This window comes from Mytilus galloprovincialis, chromosome 1 (assembly GCF_965363235.1).
Source record: "Mytilus galloprovincialis chromosome 1, xbMytGall1.hap1.1, whole genome shotgun sequence".
NCBI lineage: Eukaryota > Metazoa > Mollusca > Bivalvia > Mytilida > Mytilidae > Mytilus > Mytilus galloprovincialis.
Genome location: NC_134838.1, coordinates 126,921,487 through 126,945,314, shown reverse-complemented (window position 1 = coordinate 126,945,314; position 23,828 = coordinate 126,921,487). Strand labels below are relative to the sequence as shown.

The 23,828-nt window shown below is 30.7% G+C and overlaps 1 protein-coding gene across 1 annotated transcript in view; it reads right to left on the bottom strand.

The window, feature by feature from the left end:
- Positions 1–268: 268 nt before the first annotated feature.
- LOC143058208 (kinesin-like protein KIF2A) overlaps positions 269–23,828 on the bottom strand; it is a 32,985-nt gene continuing 9,425 nt past the window's right edge. The window contains exons 9-21 of the mRNA XM_076231672.1: positions 22,284–22,374; positions 18,417–18,483; positions 16,612–16,700; positions 15,305–15,522; positions 14,815–14,861; positions 14,474–14,562; positions 13,311–13,421; positions 12,773–12,840; positions 9,984–10,110; positions 7,459–7,560; positions 6,138–6,210; positions 5,487–5,549; positions 269–5,025 (exon numbers count right to left, since the gene is read on the bottom strand). Of these exons, the coding sequence (XP_076087787.1) occupies positions 4,949–5,025; positions 5,487–5,549; positions 6,138–6,210; positions 7,459–7,560; positions 9,984–10,110; positions 12,773–12,840; positions 13,311–13,421; positions 14,474–14,562; positions 14,815–14,861; positions 15,305–15,522; positions 16,612–16,700; positions 18,417–18,483; positions 22,284–22,374 (1,222 nt within the window). The 3' untranslated portion in view covers positions 269–4,948. The remainder of the gene's footprint in view (positions 5,026–5,486; positions 5,550–6,137; positions 6,211–7,458; positions 7,561–9,983; positions 10,111–12,772; positions 12,841–13,310; positions 13,422–14,473; positions 14,563–14,814; positions 14,862–15,304; positions 15,523–16,611; positions 16,701–18,416; positions 18,484–22,283; positions 22,375–23,828) is intronic.

The window sequence follows — 23,828 nt, the reverse complement described above, 5'->3', positions numbered from 1 at the left end:
AAAAAAGAATAGTAAAAATTTTCTATGGTCAAAACAGAGAATTGGGGAGTGTACAGTATTGTTTTCTAAAAGGAAATTGGTCTGAATACAATTTAACAAGATTTAAAATTAAGGAAAAGGTTTCAACTATCTATCTTCCATCATTTAAACAACAGTTTGATGTTTTGACTGCAAATTACAATTATTTGATGTCACATGGACCACTGTATCAACTTTCATGGGGTATGTCAGTCGGTATTCCAGGCATAATAAAATAACAAACACTATGTTTCAACAAGTATGTTGTATTGTCTCGTGACAGAAGCAAGAAATAATAATTCCCAACAAAAAATCAGAATTATTGCATTATTATAATGACAGCAATACACTTCTTCAATATCATAACTTTCCTCCAGAACATTAACAGATAGGCTTTACATGACCAAACAAGTCCCTATTTGTGTGTAAACATATTGGTTCATGCCAAATCTTTAAACAAAAATCTAAAATCTTTGCAGCATTCTTTCTCAGTACCATTTCTTTTTTATGCTATTAATATTTAATAAAAAAAATACTGGGGTGGGGAGTTTTAAAGATCATATAGTACAGAAATCGATATAAAGTCTTAGGTGGATGTGTTCAATTCTATAAATAAATCTCATTTATATTGACACACATATATACAAGTTGTGTGGAGAAGAAATGTAAACAATAAATTCTGTAGTTACAGTGCATAATAATGCCCTACTCAATTGTTCATATCATTTTAATTTGCATACCAACATTGACACAACTGAAAACTAAAAATTGTTCAGGAATATTGCAAACTTTGATCTTTTATCAGTTTTGTTCATTGAGCATTTATCCAGTACCAACATCTATAAAATATGGACGGACAAATTGTCATTACACCTTATGTTTGTGAGTTCATGGTACCACATGGTACACAGCCATCCAAACAATAATCATTTTACTGTCAAAATAAAAGGTGGCAGTAAAGCTTATCATCTAATCACAAAATAGAAAGACTGAAAGACAAGAACTGTTCTTAATGGAACATCTTATGTACTGCAAAAAATACAAGCATTTAGATCTGATTAGATAAATGAGAGAAACATTAATCCGTGTTTATCAGAACACCTTGAAATATTAGTCCGGACAAGTATGAATTTCAAGTCTTCCTTAATTCATTAAACTGATTATTACTTTGTTTCTATTGATGAATTCATAGCAGGATGAAATAAAATATAACGTAGAATAGGTGAACCTGGCCTACTCAAACATATACTGAATTAACACGGAACTTATTAATAATAATGGGGTCACCGTAAGATGGACTGAATCAACTTTGCTACTAAAAAAAATGTGTATTAAATAAATTAAATGTAATAAAAAGAACAAAGCAAGAGCAAATGACATTCAATCATATCATACCATATATATGTTAACAGGAATCATTTAGGTATAATATTTGTTGGTGTATTATGACATTCAATCATATCATACCATATATATGTTAACAGGAATCATTTAGGTATAATATTTGTTGGTGTATTATGACATTCAATCATATCATACCATATATATGTTAACAGGAGTCATTAGGTATAATATTTGTTGGTGTATTATGACATTCAATCATATCATACCATATATATGTTAACAGGAGTCATTAGGTATAATATTTGTTGGTGTATTATGACATTCAATCATATCATACCATATATATGTTAACAGGAATCATTTAGGTATAATATTTGTTGGCGTATTATGACATTCAATCATATCATACCATATATATGTTAACAGGAATCATTTAGGTATAATATTTGTTGGTGTATTATGACATTCAATCATATCATACCATATATATGTTAACAGGAGTCATTAGGTATAATATTTGTTGGTGTATTATGACATTCAATCATATCATACCATATATATGTTAACAGGAGTCATTAGGTATAATATTTGTTGGTGTATTATGACATTCAATCATATCATACCATATATATGTTAACAGGAATCATTTAGGTATAATATTTGTTGGTGTATTATGACATTCAATCATATCATACCATATATATGTTAACATGAATCATTTAGGTATAATATTTGTTGGTGTATTATGACATTCAATCATATCATACCATATATATGTTAACAGGAATCATTTAGGTATAATATTTGTTGGTGTATTTTAGCCTAGACACCATCTAATTAACAATTTAGATCATTTCTGATGGTCATATAACCCAATACAAGCATAAATATATATAGAATAACCATACATTGTCTCGAAATATCAATGTTATTTGTACAAGGCTTAGAAACAGGTAGAAAGCGAGGCTGTGCCGAGCATTTCTACCTGTTTCGAGCCGAGTACAAATAATATTGATATTTCGAGACAATGTATGGTTATTCTTTATATACTGCAACTCTTATAACTGTTCTAAATGAAGTATTAAGGCTAAAAACTATCATTTCTGAATTTTGAGCGGGAGATGTAAAATTTCCGCGAACCTGTATGTTTTATTGACGTCATAAATAAAACTCAACGGAAACACATTGTCAACGTCATAAACAAGGTGATATACGTCAGTGACTGTATATCACATATGAATATATGGTCAACGCATTTTGACTGCTCAAATAGAACGAGTGCAGTATAAAACATGTTTAATAGTTTTTACAGCATTTAATATATTTGAAACAAAAAGAAAAGCATCTTAAATTTTTGTCAAACTGGTAGCTAATGCCCCTTTAAGAGAAAAGAACATAATTTTATATCTTTTTAATGTTATAAACATTTAACCAGTAGAAATGAATATTTAATTAAGTTGTTTTATTATGTAAATCAATTTTATACAACAATACCTATAAACGTTGGTTTTGACACCTGTCAAAAGAAAAAGGTCGTCATTCTATAATGAGAACACTGACCATTACTTACAGGATAAGTTAAATTGTAGATGGGACAACTTTTAAAGCTCACAAAAAATATATACAGAAATATGGTTGGTTCTTGGTATCTATGGTTTAAATTAGGTAAACAAAAACTAAAAACAAGGAAAGATTTAACAAGCAATTATAATTGGGAGTGTATTTCTGGAAAAGTAGGAGTGCAGATCTATAACATGGAGTGTTCAGTCTCAAATGAATGACAATGATTTATTTTTCTGTATTCAATGGGATGTGAAAGCTATGAAAAAGATATTCAATATTCACCTTCCCTTTATCAACAAAATACTCTTAATTTGAACCGCTTGATATAGTATTACAGTATATTGAATATGTTATAATAAATACTTTTCCAGAAATATACTCCTCAATGAATAAATGAACTCTAATGAAGTCAGTATGATTATTATAAACAAAACAAACAGAATTCATACTATATAATGTTTTAAATATCACAAAGAGCAACAACCAAATTGAAAATATAAATGGAATCAACATGTAGATATCATTTTCAATTTGTTCTGATTTAAATGAGTACATAAAGATGAATTTTGTACTGACAAGGACCATAGTTAATGAATAATGAAGCAACTTTAAAATCACATATCATTGTGTAAATCTATAGCATTTAAAGACAACGACAGTAGCCATTCCAATTACAATACTCTATATGGACTCTCTGTACAAAATAATACAATATATACAAACTTTACACATCCTTATCACTGAATATATACATTTAATATGCAAATATCTTAAATCCTCAATAGTTGCGTCCCCATTAGATAATCTTAAATCCTTAATAGTCGCATCCCCATGAAATAATTTTAAATCTTTAATAGTGGCACCCCAATGAAATTTTAACATTTTTTGGGCTCCTTGAATTAAAAAGAAATCATGAAGTATTATAAATCTACAAAATAAAATCCTGGATGTTCATAGGACATGTTTGCTCAGTAAAATGTCAAAACCAAGAGTTTGTAATTTATTTTAACATTACAGAAAACATTTTAACAGATGTTCTGACTAGCAATAGAGATCATTTACAAGCTTCATGATTACATATTACATAAAATATTTTTACAAATTCTGCCTTGAATTTTCTGGTTTTATCAAATTGAGGTATCACACATGAAGACATTTATATAAGCCCTTATTGTCAAAACAAAAATAATATTTGATATTACTGTGATGCATAATAATGATAAAAAGTACATGGTGTGGATTGTGTTCTTCTGTCTAGTCATTACAAAAAAGCATTCATAACCTGAGCAGAAACAACAGATTTATGGCAAGAAAAGTTTGCTGCAATACTGATATCGTACTATGTGAACAGATAGTCAAGTTTTGTCTTGGACATTAAATGTAAGTGTTACAAAAATAGATTATATATACTGAAAGGAAAACAAGCTCTACCTGGAACTTAACAGAGACAGTACCTATAAAATAAATGCATAGATCTAACATTCAAATAAAATTTAAAAAATAATGTAATATAAATATCAAGATTATGTGACAGTCTTGAGATATACACAATAAATAAATCCTAATTATATAACAATGTATACATTCACATAGAAAATCATGAACTCCATTTAGTAAGAAGATTTTGCAGCAATAGATCTTGTGACTTCTGGTAAAAATATAAGATTACTACAGTTTTATATTAGTCCAGATAAAACTGTTCATCTTTCTTCAAAACTTAAGCATAATTGTCTGACACTTCACATTAAGAATGATCTTTACTTAAATACTACAACATATGATTGTGATACAATATTGTGTGTTATAGCAGAAAATTGTACCAATCTAGATGATTTCGACTACAAAATAAGCTTAAAGTATCACAGATGAACAACCTCTAAAACTCTTTCTCCCTCTCTCTCAATCATCACATGATTTGACGGACAGTTTGATGACATGTGACTGATCACATGATGGCGCTGTATCATTAGGAATACTGAGTAAGAAGATAGATTGCATAATGACTGGTCCTTCAGCAGATTGTTCATTTCTTCTTAGCTTTCATGTTTTTACTTAGATTTTCCTCTTCTTGTATCTCTTTTCTAAAACCTGCTACCTTTTCTGTAAATATAGATAGTCTTACAATAAAACAATATTTATACATGGCTATTCAACATGATTTTTGTTTTGTTGTGCTTCTGATCACAGAAATTCGGAGAATGCAGAGTAACTTAAGTGATGCAAAATTTGCCTACAAATCAACTGAAATTTTAGCATGGTTAGACAAAACCTTAGGAAGGCTAACTGCCATAATTATATAAAATCAATCATAAAACGGAAAAAAATATCATTCTTAAGGTGAAGTGTCAATTAATAAGCATAATTACGTAACACTTTACCGTAAGAATAATCTTTCTTATACTACAACATAATTATGATGGTTATAAAATATTGTAAGTAATAGCAGAAAAAGTTTAACAGTCTAGATGATTGTCTTTTACTACAAAATAAGCTTTACACATTGTGAGTAATAATATTTCCTTAAACAAAATAATTCACTCATTCAGTATTAATGGTCTTACCTCGTAACTGTGTAAGAGCCTGTATCTTTCTTGCTAATAATGTATCTAATTGTTTTGCATAAGCTGAAATATAAAACTTTAATATATACCTTAAACACAGAGAAAAGAAAACACTACCTTCACAATGTCATCAACATAGACTTTAATACCTATACAGACTTTTTATTTGGTAATAATACAGAAAACAATAAAGCCCCAATCAGAACACATCTACACTTATATCTCTATCATGGTGTTTTATGGGATTTTTATTCTATCAAGTTAACCTTTTCAAATATACATATCCCATTGTGGTAGCAAAATCCATTCAACACACACATACTTTAATCTAACTTATGTGTGGACAAGTGAAAATAAATTACTTTATATGTTTCTGACCCATATCTGGGAATAGGTAGGCAATGACTGTTAATAGGGAGACCTGGGGTTGAAGTCATAAAACTTTGCTCAGTGCTCGGAGCACAAAAATCATGCTCGAAACATGAAATCCAACATTTTGATTGGTTGATTTTCGAGTACAAGTACAAAAAACTGACTCAAAAGTTTTATGACCGCAAAGCCTGTTCCTAACTTTAAAATAACCTGTCCACCACATACCTAGGATTAACTTTCTATAATTGTGATATTGTTACAATCAATAATATATTTTACCTTCAACGTCATAATCCACATCATCTGTCATTTTTGCAAGTTTTTTATCTTCTGTCGTCCATTTTTGGGTATTCTGAAAAGATAACATCAAAATTATGTTTCTCATACATTTTTCAAGACTAATATGTTGTAGATTTGTTAGTTTTTGTCTTTCTTATGGATAGCATATTAGCTCAGGGTAAAATAATCGAAAATAAATGCCCAACCCATGGTTAAATGAAAACAAATCTACGGCTGCCATGAATTATTTCGATTCTAATAGGTCAAATTAAGAAATTTTGTTAACCCTGAAAGCCCTATACATACTTTACTGATTTGGCGGTTCCATTTTACCCAATTTTGATAATATTAGTAGTATCATATAATTCAATGATTATTTTTTTTCACTTCTATATTTTCTTTCAATGTACTTTTATTCGTTCTGACGCATACAAGAAGCTTTAAAACTCTCTGTATTTACACATTTGATTTTTTGTTTACGGAAACATACTTGTGACTTCACCTTGTTTTGTAGCCATGCCAAGACAATAACATCATTTCGTGAATTTTTTGTTTTATGAAATTTTACCATGAAAAATAAACTGAAATGCACTGATTTGTTTATTTTGGCTGTAGAATAGATATAAATATATTGTATCTGAATCTTGACCTCGTAAACTGGTGGTTTTGATGTCGAAAATTGAGAATATTTGGCAGTACAAATAAGTTGGTCGTAGGGCGGAACAGCCGTTTTTGTGTATTACTGTATTTGCGATAAAGGTAGATATATTGCGATTATACTGGTTGACGATAATAGGCCGTCATATTAGAATTTTTAATATACTTTTCTGCATATGATAAGTTATCATGATTTTACAATTTTACAATAATAATTGCACTCAAAATTGATTTATCGTATCATGTTTTTTTATTTTTTCCATTTTTACTCTATATTAATAATATTTTCTTGCACCTTAGGGTCAGGTGTGCTAACAATACATTTCACTTTAAAAAAAATATTGAAATATTGAAATAGAAGGACTCAATTTTATCACTCATTATAATGTGTCCAAATTTCACAAGATCAGATGAAGGAAAACTAAATATTACCATGCAGAATTTTGAACAAAATGGTAAATCTTGATGTCAAAAGGAGCTTGTCGTCTAGGAAACAAATATTTTGTTAACAGTTTAAAATAATTGCAATCTTCTCTATAATGGCCTTATTCAAAATCGCAAATTGAAGAGCAGCTGGTCTTCATGGAACCAATCATTACGTGAATATTTCACAAGGATAAGTTTAATGCGATGTTAAGTTATATTGATTCTCTATATAACATACCTCTATTAGTGTTTTATGATCGTCTATTATGTCTTCCTCTAATTCCTGCATATGATTTACAGCTTCATGGAATGTCAACATATCATCAGTCACCTCTTCTTGCTGTGAACAGAGGTAATAAATTTAAGTTTTGTAGGTTTTTAAAATTTTAGTTCAGTTATGTTTTGGAGCTGAGTATGGCTTCCATTTTTATTGAACTAGAACACATTTTTATTCAGGGGACAGCTGAGGACAACCTCCTGGTGCATGATTTTCTCGCTGCATTGGTTGGGTTGTTGTCTCTTTGACATATACCCCCTTACCATTCTCAATTTTACAACATTCATAGGAAATTTTCCATTGTCATAACATATATTTTACGATATGAACTGATGTAGAAATAAATAGCATATAACAGTCGATGATAAATAAGATTTGACCAATCAAATTACATCATTTATCATATATTTAGTAGTAAATACAGTAGTTTTAAATATTTGATAAATAGCCTGCTGTTTAATCCATATCGTGAACTTTGATGTGCACCCTTTATCACACCCCTACTTTTTCCTCAAAATAGGTCTGAAATGAATGGTCATTCGGGTGTGAAGCAATTTATTGAATGACGTAATTGTTTGGCATGTGATGTCACGAACGTCAAGTTTTCATATTTTTTGGCACACTAAATGCAACTATAAAAAATACAAAACACACATAAAAATACATTAAACAAAATATTTTTAAAACAACAGCACGCAAATTGTAAGGTACCCCAGGTGCTTGGGATAAGTAATTGAGCAGTTCTTTTCAGGCTTTTAAAACAAGACAAAAGTAGAACTGAAGGTTACCAAATGCTATGCATCAGAAAACAGTTCATATAATATAATACTCTCCTGTTGAAATATATGATAAAGCGTATAAAACATGGCAAAATCCATATCACATGCCGTATCACCCTCGACCAATATCATCCCTCCGGCCTAAAGGCCCTTGGGCTGATACGACATATGATACCTATTTTGCCATGCATTATTCTCTATATAACAGTCAATGATAAACAATATTTGACCAACCAACATCTATTATTCAGACTATTGTATAACAGTCAATAATAAACAAGATTTGATCAACAATCATACATTCTATAACATTAACAGTCAATGATAACCATTATTTGACCAACCAACATCCATCACATAACAGTCAATGGTAAAACAAGATTTGACCAACATAAATCCATCAGTCAATGATAAACAAGATTTTACAACAAGAAGTAGTGTTACAACATAGACTTAGTCATTAAATTGGACTAAAAGTTACAACAGCAAGAAAGTTCTATATTTAACATATTCATGATATTGTAATTTAATCAATCACATTCTAGATTAGTTTGTCTGTAAATGAGCAATTTGAAAACAAGTAAATAGTGTCAAATTTGATATGTAAACAAGACAAGAGTGCACACGCTGAAATGTCTCGCCTTCTATACTAATCATTGATATCATGTTGATAGTCCTAAGTAAAAAGCTAAGCTTTATAACAACTGTACCATAAACTTAACATTAACCAAGATAACTAAACAAAGACCAATGAACCTTGAAAATGAGGTCAAGGTCAGATGAACCATGCCAGGCAGACATGTACAGCTAACAATGCTTCTACATAACATATATAGTTGACCTATTACTTATAGTTTAAGAAAAATAGACCAAAACACAAAAACTTAACACTGTGCAATGAACCGTGAAAATGAGGTCACGGTCAAATAAAACCTGCGCGACTGACATAAAGATCATAAAATATTTCCATACACCAAATATAGTTGACCTATGGCATATAGTATTAGATAAAAAGACCAAAACTCAAAAACTTAACTTTGACCACTGAACCATGAAAATGAGGTCAAGGTCACATGACATCTGCCCGCTAGACATGTACACCTTACAATCATTCCATACAAGAAATATAGTAGACCTATTGCATATAGTATGAGAACAACAGACCAAAACACAAAAATTTAACTATAACCACTGAACCATGAAAATGAGGTCAAGGTCAGATGACACCTGCCAGTTGGACATGTACACCTTACAGTCCTTCCATACACCGAATATACTAGCCCTATTGCTTATAGTATCTGAGATATGGACTTGACCACCAAAACTTAACCTTGTTCACTGATCCATGAAATGAGGTCGAGGTCAAGTGAAAACTGTGACAGACATGAGGACCTTGCAAGGTACGCACATATCAAATATAGTTATCCTATTACTTATAATAAGAGAGAATTCAACATTACAAAAAATTTGAACTTTTTTTTCAAGTGGTCACTGAACCATGAAAATGAGGTCAAGGACATTGGACATGTGACTGACGGAAACTTCGTAACATGAGGCATCTATATACAAAGTATGAAGCATCCAGGTCTTCCACCTTCTAAAATATAAAGCTTTTAAGAAGTTAGCTTACGTCACCGCCGCCGGATCACTATCGCTATGTCGAGCTTTCTGCAACAAAAGTTGCAGGCTCGACAAAAAATAACTTACATTAGTGGTCCTCAGTAAGACCAGATCACTGTTTTGAGGAGACATTGGTCCAAGGTTATAGTTGTTGGGTAAAGCTACTTCAGCTGGTTTCCCCTCCACTGGCCCTCCTGGACCAAGTTCTTTTACTCTATAAAGAAAAGTATAACATTTTAACTTAATTTTATTAGCAGGGTACAAGAAATGTTCCTACCCTTACATTTTGGTATAAAACATAGACCACCATAATGATCATTTGAATCTAATAAATAAGACAACAAGAAGCATTCATATCCTCACATAGATCTCATACTATATTAATCTCAGTGGTAAATTGTGTGTAATAAATATCGTAATTTTAAACAATTTAAAAACTTGTCCTCACTAGAAAGTATTACCTAGATCTTGGCAGTTAAATAGCAACACTTGTATCTAATTTCCTATCAACTATATGTATATGTTACAGGCATTTTCTAAATTTAGGCATTTTGTAAAATGACTGAATTTTCAGGCAGTTTACAAAATGCCTAATCTTGACAGGCATTATACAAAATGACTAAAATTACCTAGTCATTTTGTAAAATGACTGAAATTTTTAAACAAAATTCAACAAATTGCCTGTCCAGTTTTAGGCAATTTGTAGAAAAAAGATATCATTGAGATACAATAAAAAACAAGAATGTGTCCCCAGTACACGAATGCCCCACTCGCACTATCATTTTCTATGTTCAGTGGACCGTGAAATTGGGGTAAACCCTCTAATTTGGCATTAAAATTAAAAAGATCATATCATAGGGAACATGTATACTAAGTTTGAAGTCGATTGGACTTCAACTTCATCAAAAACTACCTTGACCAAAAACTTTAACCTGAAGTGGGACAGACAGACGAACGAACAAACGGACGGACGAACGAACAGACGGACGGACAAACGGACGCACAGACCAGAAAACATAATGCCCCTCTACTATCGTAGGTGGGGCATAAAAAGACCAAAACACAAAATCTCGGAAATAAAATAACCATGATAACTAATGATTTGAGAATTAATTCATTTTGCAATAAACAGATTGGAAGGTTTGTATGTCATATGATATGTCCTTTTAGTGAAACTAAGTTAAGTATGTCCTCACTCTATATTTAGTTACTGAGTGTCACTGATGAGTCTTGTGTAGACGAAACGCGCATCTGGCGTACTAAATTATAATTCTGGTACTTTTGATAACTATTTACTAGTAGTAAATTTATCATTATGTTGTCAAAACGACAGAAGGACAAATTGTTCTTTCAATAGAATAAGATTTACAATGAATTTTTAGAACATCTAGATTTAAAATAGTGAATTGAAACATATGAAGCAGAGAAAACGTTTGTTTATATTTGACTGATTGGTGTTTGTTTGTTTCAGTGGCAAATATTTCATGCATTTATAAAGACGAGAACCGTTTGAAATAAAAGAGTGTCAATTTCACCATCTCTGCAACACACAAAATCCCTTTAATTATTGTGTATGTTGTAACTTTGCTGAACAGCTGAGTAGTATATACTGCAAATTCACAAATTATTGCAGGTTATTATTGCGTAAACTTCAACAGGACAGGTAAGCAAAAAGGAATATATGCAATGTTTAATTTTTTTAGCATTATTTGTATGCAACATTTCTTGAAGTTGCAATAATCAAACTTCAATTTCAGTAATTTTCAACAATTGCAACAAAAAGTATCTATTTCTTGTTAGATTTATCTTGAACATTGTTGCTGAGACACTGTGATTAAGTCATGTCAGTGTTGTTTATGTTGCTGAGACACTGTGATTAAGTCATGTCAGTGTTGTTTATGTTGCTGAGACACAGTGAGTAAGTCATGTCAGTGTTGTTTATGTTGCTGAGACACTGTGATTAAGTCATGTCAGTGTTGTTTATGTTGCTGAGACACTGTGATTAAGTCATGTCAGTGTTGTTGCTGAGACACTGTGATTAAGTCATGTCAGTGTTGTTTATGTTGCTGAGACACTGTGATTAAGTCATGTCAGTGTCGTTTATGTTGCTGAGACACTGATTAAGTCATGTCAGTGTCGTTTATGTTGCTGAGACACTGTGATTAAGTCATGTCAGTGTCGTTTATGTTGCTGAGACACTGTGATTAAGTCATGTCAGTGTCGTTTATGTTGCTGAGACACTGTGATTAAGTCATGTCAGTGTCGTTTATGTGGCTGAGACACTGTGATTAAGTCATGTCAGTGTCGTTTATGTTGCTGAGACACTGTGATTAAGTCATGTCAGTGTTGTTTATGTTGCTGAGACACTGATTAAGTCATGTCAGTGTTGTTTATGTTGCTGAGACACTGTGATTAAGTCATGTCAGTGTTGTTTATGTTGCTGAGACACTGTGATTAAGTCATGTCAGTGTCGTTTATGTTGCTGAGACACTGTGATTAAGTCATGTCAGTGTTGTTGCTGAGACACTGTGATTAAGTCATGTAAGTGTTGTTTATGTTGCTGAGACACTGTGATTAAGTCATGTAAGTGTTGTTTATGATGCTGAGACACTGTGATTAAGTCATGTAAGTGTTGTTGCTGAGACACTGTGATTAAGTCATGTCAGTGTTGTTTATGTTGCTGAGACACTGTGATTAAGTCATGTAAGTGTTGTTTATGAATATAAAGGAAACTTATGACTCAGATGCATATTTCTCACTGAAGACAACGCATCATAGATATTATACATTCATAAAGATTATCTGAAGGCATAATTAATGCCGACATTTTATTATCAAAATGTTACAAGTTGACCTGCTAAATTAAGTATATTTACCTATCAGCATAGCGTAGTGTGTTTAATGTATGTTCGCAACAACTCATTCCTGGTGATACCATAGCAATCTGTAGAAAATAAACAGGTAAATGAACAACCTTAATGGTTTATGCATCTTGAAATTATTGCAAAAACGTTTCTTTTTCTGACCCAGGATTTATACTCATAGTCTTATGAAGGTCCACCAATTAATTGCAAACGCTAGGCGTTACTCAGTGTAATATGAAGATTCAATAAAGTTTTCAAAGAAACAATACTGTTGACATATACTTTTATGTTGTATGAATAATAAGAAATAATGGACATTCATCAGAGCTTAATAATAAAGCACACTAGGCTATCTCATTACCAAGAATACCAAAAAAAAATAAAAAAATAAAAGGTAATAAAAAAATTTGCATACAAAAACTCAAACTTTTTCTTTTTTCTTTTGTGATTTTTCAAATATTTTTTCTTTCCCTACAGGTTTAATAAAATGACAAGATAAGGATGATTCCACTGTCTTTCACATAACATGCCTAACTGGTATATAACTTACCATACATGTCCTTGATTTTTCTCCAATAAATGAATCCCTAAGGACCTGAGTAAGTTTACTTGCTCTGAAGGGTTGATGAGCTCCTTTCTGACTCAATTTTCTTATACATTCCTGTAATGCAAAACATAACCTATGTTCACATTCATATAAATAAAATTACAAATATCTAAAATCCTAAAATTACACCCCAAATTACAAAAATAACAAATAATGCTGTAAACACAAAAAACAACAACACCAGAATGCATTAGTTGTGAAATAGATGCCAACCCCCTTTTGACACAATCAGTAACAATCTATCAAATTTTCAGTAATTTTGAAAACTTTTCAGTAATCATTCAAAAACATGCATTTAACCAAAAAAATTACTGACGATTGGTTGCAAAGTGATGTGCAATAACATTTTTCATTAAACATGTTATCTGTAGTATGTATTCTATTCATTAGTTGTTCAGACTGCCTCGACTTATACATTTTCGTTTTGTCAAGGAGAAGTAGAGAAATGGGGAGAGCTACTTCATAAAATGTTTGCCTCTTCGGAAATCAGTTAGTTACCAAGTGATAGGTTGATAACTCCCGAGAAACCAGAAGTATTAGTTTGGCGTTTTCTAAATACTGATCCAGGCCGGAAAAACAATGATAAAAACCCATGTTTTACTAATTGAACGGCGACGCCCGGGAATCTGCAACTTTTCGACTTTGACCTTAATAGTGTAGTTTTGATCGCAAAATCAGAAAAATTACGGAAAATTAGTAATGGTTGCCATCTATGGAAATACAAGGACAGTAGAAAGTCTTATATGACTTATGTATGGAGCATAATCACACACCTTAAAGGCTTTAAAACAAACACGATCTTCCATTAATTTTGTACAGTGAGCTTCTCTATTGGTTCAAGCAATGAGGAGAAACTTTATTTTCTGTTCAGCTTCTATACTTCATTTTAAAATTGTTCTATTTTATGTTCATCCACTAATTATCTTCTCACATTCTTTCATGTACATAACCTTACAGTATTTATACATTTGATCATAATAACCTTTTTTTAATTTCTTTCAGCCAGTATATTTGACCTGACCACATAGTTGAATATATATTACAAACTTTCATTGAAATATGGAGAGCCAGAATATGCTATCATATAACTTTATTGTTATAAATACCTTTAATGCTAACAAACTTTTGTTGATCTCTGCCCCTTCCATCCTTGTCTGTCTGTCAGAACTTGATGTATCAGCACCTCGTTCATTACCTGAAAATAAAGTTACAAGATTAAGTCCAGTTAGTTGTTTCATTTTGCAAAATCTTTAAAAACCACATTTTTCTGAAATTTTCTGATATCCTGAGAGAATAGATGTCAAATAGATATGATAAATGTGTTAAAATGAATAGTATCGCCAATTCATGTTTGATTGAAATATAATGGAAATTCTTGTATGATTTACATAAAAGATGAACAATGCAAGAAAAATACAGAGGTTATACTCAAGACATAACAACTTACCTGCCAAATCTATTAAAGAAAATTTACCATGCAATCTACCATTACTCCTGAAATATTAAAATCATTAGTTTACAAACTTTCTAATACTTATTTACAAATAATCCCTGTAATTTTTAAGGTGTTTCAAGACTGAACCACAAACCCTGCCCCATTTTTGTGTGTCTATACCAAGTCAAGAACCTTGTCAGCAGTTTTCATATGCAATATTTGAATGTTGATCCATCTAATGACAGATTTTATGATTGATCATGTTTATTGTTTTTACACATCTTTTTTAAGGCTGGATGATTAACAGCATGACATATTGGATAAACACTGTATGATGCATTCTAGAAGTCTTTTGGTTACTGTCTTGTAAATTTTTACATCATATCTCTTTTTATTTTTTGAATTCAGTTTTAAGCCTTAAATAAGTAAGAATTATGACTATTTAAGAACAAAGTTATAATTTATAATTCATGGAAAGTCCTTTTCCCTGTCTGTCATGTACCTTTTCCGTACAAAGATCTGGAATACTGCATGTGATCTAGAAGAATGTTGATTGGCTGACGTCTGTCCTGATGTCCGTACATTATTACCATGTTGTATAAGTCGTAGAACATCGTCTACACTGTCTATGGACTCTTCCTTAAGTCCAACCACTTGAACTTGGGCTTTGGCGTCTTCTAATACTCGTAATTTTAATTTCTTATTCAATAAATCAAACACCTAAAAAAGATGGGACAGGTCTTAATAAAATACTGATGTGAATTCTTTCTCCTTATGCATTTTCTTCACAAGTTTTAAGGTGGTACCTAACACTACAGGGAGATAGCTCTGTAAAATCATCTAAACGTTTTAATCACGTTGTATTGTTAAGGAAACATTAAGCTTCTCGATGATCAAAACTAGTGTTTGTCAAATTGCTCTATATCTAACCAATTTTTTCAGAGAAAGTGATTGGTTCAATTTTTTTGAAATTTTTATATTTTTTTCCAAGGTTGAAAATAAATATTTTGTCAAAGTTTTATGAAAACTAAACGACTCAAATTAATTTTAGTCGAAGTGTAAGGTACCACCTTAAGGCCATCACTTCGTCCTGTCAAAAACAAACCCAAAGAACAAAGAAACTGTTCTGTTTTTCATTCCAGCATACAATCAAACAAGAATGTGTCCTCGGTACACAAATGCCCCATCCGCAATATCATTTACTATGTTCAGTGGACCGTGAAAATGGGGGAAAACCTCTAATTTGGCATGAAAATTAGAAAGATCATATCAAAGGGAACATGTGTACTAAGTTTCAAGTTGATTGGACTTCAACTTCATAAAAACTACCGTGACCAAAAACTTTAACCTGAAGTGGGACAGACAAACGGACAGAGAGACGGACAGACGGAGGAACGGACGCACAGACCAAAAAACATAATGCCCATAAATGGGGCATAAAAATATTTAACTTGCTGTTATACCAGATATACTGTTATCAACTTTAAAATGCAGACTCGTAAAGAACTAATTTTCTTAAGCTACCTGGTGTATCAGTTAACATGGATTGCCCAAGATTGGAGCAAGATTGGAGTACATGGATCCTTGTGTAAATCTTATTTTTCATGAGTGCATTTACAATTTAATTTTATATCTAACAGCAGACAACTCGTTTTATGTTGTGTTGCATGATTAAATTCTGTAATGTATTATATTTTAAACTTGTCAAGTTTATTCTGCTTCGAATAAATAATTCTTTTAATCTGTACCTATAAGTTTACCTTGGATATGTTGCTTCCAATAATTTAGCACCTTTAACAAACTACTTACTTTCCCACTATAAATCTCAAAGAAACTTGAATGTACTGTCAGATCTGATTTCTTATACTTGGAATGGTAAAGTTTGAACACATCTCTAGCTGTAAGACAAACATATATACATGTATATACATTTAATTCAAGGCTTCTTTCTATTTTAGATAATTTTATATGTTCATGTCTCAAGACCTCACAAGAATCCATGAATTGGAAAACATACAAAACAGCAAAAACAAATCATGATTGTCTATACTTGTAGCCATTTTCAAAGAGATGTCAATTAAACTTGAACTCAACAAAATTTATTCAATTAATACAATTTGATATATAAAAAAATACCACAAACATAAAAAATTAAAAAAACATATTATATGCAAGTAACAAAAGTTGAACTAATAATGATGCTCCCTCTGTAAGTGTTCTGAAAACAAGAATTTAATGAGTGATAAATGTAATAAACAGCTGCACCATGAGCGCATGATACACCCCTCGTCTTGTGTGTGAATTTTTATGCACTCATAATAAATAGTTTCTAATATACGGCGCCACATGTGAAAACCCCCCCCCCTTTTTTTTTAACAAAAAACTCAATAACTCTAAATAAAATTTTGAAACATTTCCAAAAATAAAACAGATCTTTAGATTAAAATAACTAAGAAGTGTGTAAAATTTAAAGCAATAATCATAAATTGTTTTTGAGATACAGCTCGACATTTGAAAACCACCCCTTTTTTAAAACAAAAAACTCAATATCTCTAAAATAAAATTTTGAATCAAAACCAAAAAGTATACAGATCTTAAGATTAATATAACTAAGAAGTGTGTAAAGTTTTAAGCAAGAATGATAAATTGTTTTTGAGATACCGCGCGACATGTGAACCCCCCCCCCCTTTTTTTTTTTACAAAATACTCAATAACTCAAATATAAAATTTTGAATCTTCACCAAAAAGTATACAGATCATTAGATTAATATAACTAAGAAGTGTGTTAAGTTTTAAGCAATAATCATAAATCATTTTTTGAGATACGGTGCTACATGTGAAAAAAACACACCCCTGTTTTAGTTACAAAGTCCCGTAACTCAAAAAGTTTTCATCTTATTTTCACATAAAAGTATACAATGTTAAGTTTCATGAAATTCAGATCAGTAGATCTCAAGTTACGGTGCGACATGTTTACAGCGGACAGACGGATACTGGACATTTGTATACGATAATACTTCCGTCAAAATTTTGACAGGCGTATAAAAATCCATCACATAGCATACAATGCTCACATGAAGCCAAATAACACATTTTTACAATTTCGTAGTTCCTAAAAGATGCAATAAATATTTCATACATGGCCTTAATGTGTAAGAGGTATTTCGTTAACAGGAAGATGGTGATAAATTAATCTGACAATGCATCCATCAGTATGATTTGTATTCTGGAGAAATATGAGACAAAAACTTTATGAGACAGACTGACAGAAAAGCTGACAGAAGGAAAGACATAAACCTTAAAAACCCCTCTTTTCAAGCAATGGTTTTACTAAACATGTTTAATGTGAAAGTAATATAATGTTGTTTTTTTCCAGATGCCAATGAATCCATTTTACGAACATAATATTGCAGAATTTTATTTTATATCTATTCAATTCATTTTTTTAAAGCTCCATAGAAAAATCTTGTTGTTATGCATTAGGAAAAATTTTGCCACTTTCAACTGTGGATCTGACAGTCATATATATGAGCTATAAGTCACCAGATAAATAATAACTATCAAAGTCCCAATCTATTGAGACATACAGTCTTGTAATTCCTTAAAAGGCTTACCGGCTAAACAGTATATACCCTTGGAACAGTCCTGCTGTCCTTTCGTAGAAAAATCTCCACCCATAGTCTGAAAAAAACAATGAAATTCAATTTGAACTATAAACAGCTATGAACTAAAACATTAAAGAAATAAAAAAAAAGTCTACTTTTATTTTATTTCACTTAAAAACTTTATTTTTCTATAGTATTGATTATAAAGTGGAACTTGATAGCATTTCATTTCATTACAATACAAATCTTTTAAAATATACAATAGACTTTTATAAATTAATTTATATCAATTAAGCTTTTTTACATGCATTTTTTCTGTTCCCTGGTCAGCTATGCCAGGGTTGGCACAAAAAACACACACACACATGACATTTGAAGTAGGAATTTGAAATTTAACTAACAGTGCAAAATTTTATACCTAATTGTAACACACAGTGGTTAATAACTTACATGTGTTTTTATTCCTAACACACAAAGGTTTAGTTGATATCTTACAAAGGTTTAGTTGATATCTTACATGTGTTTTTATTCCTAACACACAAAGGTTTAGTTGATATCTTACATGAGTTTTTATTCCTAACACACAAAGGTTTAGTTGATATCTTACATGTGTTTTTATTCCTAACACACAAAGGTTTAGTTGATATCTTACATGAGTTTTTATTCCTAACACACAAAGGTTTAGTTGATATCTTACATGTGTTTTTATTCCTAACACACAAAGGTTTAGTTGATATCTTACATGAGTTTTTATTCCTAACACACAAAGGTTTAGTTGATATCTTACATGTGTTTTTATTCCTAACACACAAAGGTTTAGTTAATATCTTACATGAGTTTTTATTCCTAACACACAAAGGTTTAGTTGATATCTTACATGTGTTTTTATTCCTAACACACAAAGGTTTAGTTGATATCTTACATGTGTTTTTATTCCTAACACACAAAGGATTAGTTAATATCTTACATGTGTTTTTATTCCTAACACACAAAGGTTTAGTTGATATCTTACATGTGTTTTTATTCCTAACACACAAAGGATTAGTTAATATCTTACATGTGTTTTTATTCCTAACACACAAAGGTTTAGTTAATATCTTACATGTGTTTTTATTCCTAACACAAAGGTTTAGTTGATATCTTACATGTGTTTTTATTCCTAACACACAAAGGTTTAGTTGATATCTTACATGTGTTTTTATTCCTAACACACAAAGGTTTAGTTGATATCTTACATGAGTTTTTATTCCTAACACACAAAGGTTTAGTTGATATCTTACATGTGTTTTTATTCCTAACACACAAAGGATTAGTTGATATCTTACATGTGTTTTTAACTTTTTATACCTAACACACAGAGGTAAAGTAAATATCTTACATGTGTTTTTATTCCTAACACAAAGGTTTAGTTGATATCTTACATGTGTTTTTATTCCTAACACACAAAGGTTTAGTTGATATCTTACATGTGTTTTTATTCCTAACACAAAGGTTTAGTTGATATCTTACATGAGTTTTTATTCCTAACACACAAAGGTTTAGTTAATATCTTACATGTGTTTTTATTCCTAACACAAAGGTTTAGTTGATATCTTACATGAGTTTTTATTCCTAACACACAAAGGTTTAGTTAATATCTTACATGTGTTTTTATTCCTAACACAAAGGTTTAGTTAATATCTTACATGTGTTTTTATTCCTAACACACAAAGGTTTAGTTGATATCTTACATGAGTTTTTATTCCTAACACACAAAGGTTTAGTTGATATCTTACATGTGTTTTTATTCCTAACACACAAAGGATTAGTTGATATCTTACATGTGTTTTTATTCCTAACACAAAGGTTTAGTTAATATCTTACATGAGTTTTTATTCCTAACACACAAAGGTTTAGTTGATATCTTACATGTGTTTTTATTCCTAACACACAAAGGTTTAGTTGATATCTTACATGTGTTTTTATTCCTAACACACAAAGGATTAGTTAATATCTTACATGTGTTTTTATTCCTAACACACAAAGGTTTAGTTGATATCTTACATGTGTTTTTATTCCTAACACACAAAGGATTAGTTAATATCTTACATGTGTTTTTATTCCTAACACACAAAGGTTTAGTTGATATCTTACATGTGTTTTTATTCCTAACACACAAAGGTTTAGTTGATATCTTACATGTGTTTTTATTCCTAACACACAAAGGTTTAGTTGATATCTTACATGAGTTTTTATTCCTAACACACAAAGGTTTAGTTGATATCTTACATGTGTTTTTATTCCTAACACAAAGGTTTAGTTGATATCTTACATGAGTTTTTATTCCTAACACACAAAGGTTTAGTTAATATCTTACATGTGTTTTTATTCCTAACACAAAGGTTTAGTTGATATCTTACATGAGTTTTTATTCCTAACACACAAAGGTTTAGTTGATATCTTACATGTGTTTTTATTCCTAACACACAAAGGTTTAGTTGATATCTTACATGAGTTTTTATTCCTAACACACAAAGGTTTAGTTGATATCTTACATGTGTTTTTATTCCTAACACACAAAGGATTAGTTGATATCTTACATGTGTTTTTATTCCTAACACAAAGGTTTAGTTAATATCTTACATGAGTTTTTATTCCTAACACACAAAGGTTTAGTTGATATCTTACATGAGTTTTTATTCCTAACACACAAAGGTTTAGTTGATATCTTACATGTGTTTTTATTCCTAACACACAAAGGTTTAGTTGATATCTTACATGTGTTTTTATTCCTAACACACAAAGGTTTAGTTGATATCTTACATGAGTTTTTATTCCTAACACACAAAGGTTTAGTTGATATCTTACATGTGTTTTTATTCCTAACACACAAAGGATTAGTTGATATCTTACATGTGTTTTTATTCCTAACACACAAAGGTTTAGTTGATATCTTACATGTGTTTTTATTCCTAACACACAAAGGTTTAGTTGATATCTTACATGTGTTTTTATTCCTAACACACAAAGGATTAGTTGATATCTTACATGTGTTTTTATTCCTAACACACAAAGGTTTAGTTGATATCTTACATGTGTTTTTATTCCTAACACAAAGGTTTAGTTAATATCTTACATGTGTTTTTATTCCTAACACACAAAGGTTTAGTTGATATCTTACATGAGTTTTTATTCCTAACACACAAAGGTTTAGTTGATATCTTACATGAGTTTTTATTCCTAACACAAAGGTTTAGTTGATATCTTACATGAGTTTTTATTCCTAACACACAAAGGTTTAGTTGATATCTTACATGAGTTTTTATTCCTAACACACAAAGGTTTAGTTGATATCTTACATGTGTTTTTATTCCTAACACAAAGGTTTAGTTGATATCTTACATGTGTTTTTATTCCTAACACACAAAGGTTTAGTTGATATCTTACATGAGTTTTTATTCCTAACACACAAAGGTTTAGTTAATATCTTACATGTGTTTTTATTCCTAACACAAAGGTTTAGTTGATATCTTACATGAGTTTTTATTCCTAACACACAAAGGTTTAGTTAATATCTTACATGTGTTTTTATTCCTAACACAAAGGTTTAGTTGATATCTTACATGAGTTTTTATTCCTAACACACAAAGGTTTAGTTAATATCTTACATGTGTTTTTATTCCTAACACAAAGGTTTAGTTGATATCTTACATGAGTTTTTATTCCTAACACACAAAGGTTTAGTTAATATCTTACATGTGTTTTTATTCCTAACACAAAGGTTTAGTTGATATCTTACATGTGTTTTTATTCCTAACACACAAAGGTTTAGTTGATATCTTACATGTGTTTTTAACTTTTTATACCTAACACACAGAGGTAAAGTAAATATCTTACATGTGTTTTTCCACTCCCAGTTTGTCCATAAGCAAAACATGTTGACATTCCACCTTCAAATATACTCTCCACTAATGGTTTGGCAGTAAATCTAAAATGAACATCTCATAGAAATTACAAATGCAAGAATTAAATTAATTGAAAGATCTTTCCTTTTTCCTTATATTGATAGTCTTCTTAGTTCAAAAAAAATATTGTTGCTAAGGACTTTTATGTTCATAACAAGTGGTTGTTAAGGACAAAGAACAAAAATCATTCCCAAGGATAAAAATATTACTTCAAGTATTATAAATATGATATGCACTATTCATAGTCTTTAAAGTAAAAAAAAATAAGTGATTGCTAAGGACTTATATGTCGTTGCTAGGGACAAAAATGTCATTTCCAGTATTAAAAATTGCATATTTATATTATTCATAGCCTTTTAAGTTCAAATATATAAGGTTGCTAAGGTGTTTTATGTTGTTGCTAGGGACCTTGAACTCTGACCTTGACCTAATTTTATAGATCTTATTAAGCTGAACATTTTTGCAATTCAAAGTTTCTCTCTTTCTCTAACCTCTTTTGAGTTATAAGCAAAAAATCATCATTTTGGACCTGAAAAACAGTTTTGGTGCCCTAGTTCCATGAAAGTTGGTCCAATAATTTTGGACCCAACATAACAAATATTTATCTCGACAAGACACACATTTTCTCCATTACATTTTATCAGCCATCTTTAACTGTTATTGAGTAAATCTGATAACAAGCTTAGGTCAAAATCTAGATTATGACCTTGACCTTTGGTCAATTTTCATGGTCACATGAATTGATGATCATTGGTGAAGATCCTAGGTGGCTACAACTTACGGTTTCTGAGTTTTAGTGGCCAACCGACATTTGTTAATTTTCAAAGGGGCATAACCCTACCAATAAGTTGTTTAATCTTCTCAATCCAAATGTAACGAACAACCAGGGTCTGCTCCTGAACAAATTCCACCCTTCATTTTTTTTCTTCCTATTATGGTTATGGAGTTAAATTGATAACAAGGTTTTAGGTGTTAGGGGAGATAACTGCTATAAAGGAAATGTTACGGGGTCGTGCCCAAACCACAAGATAGCTTTTAGTCAACTGATACTAGATACCTAATATCATTTTAAAATGTTGCGTACTTTTTTGGGGAAATGTTGTTAAAGTTTGGCGGAAAGAATAATAATAATAATCAGAAGAAATACAGTAAGGTCTTTCCTTATAGAAAAAGGAAAGACCTTAATTAAAGAATGTCCATAGTATACTAATGCTCAACTTGCACCATCATTTTCTATGTTCAGTGAACCGTGAAATTTGGGTCAATACTCTTATTTGGCATTAAAATTAAAAAGATTATATCATAGGGAATATGTGTACTAAGTTTCAAGATGATTTGACTTGAACTTTATCAGAAACTACCTTGACCAAAAACTTTAACCTGAAGTGGGACAGACTGATGAACGAAAAAAGGAACACACAGACAGAAAATCATAATGCTCCTATTAAAAGTGGGGCATAAAAACCATGTGTATCAA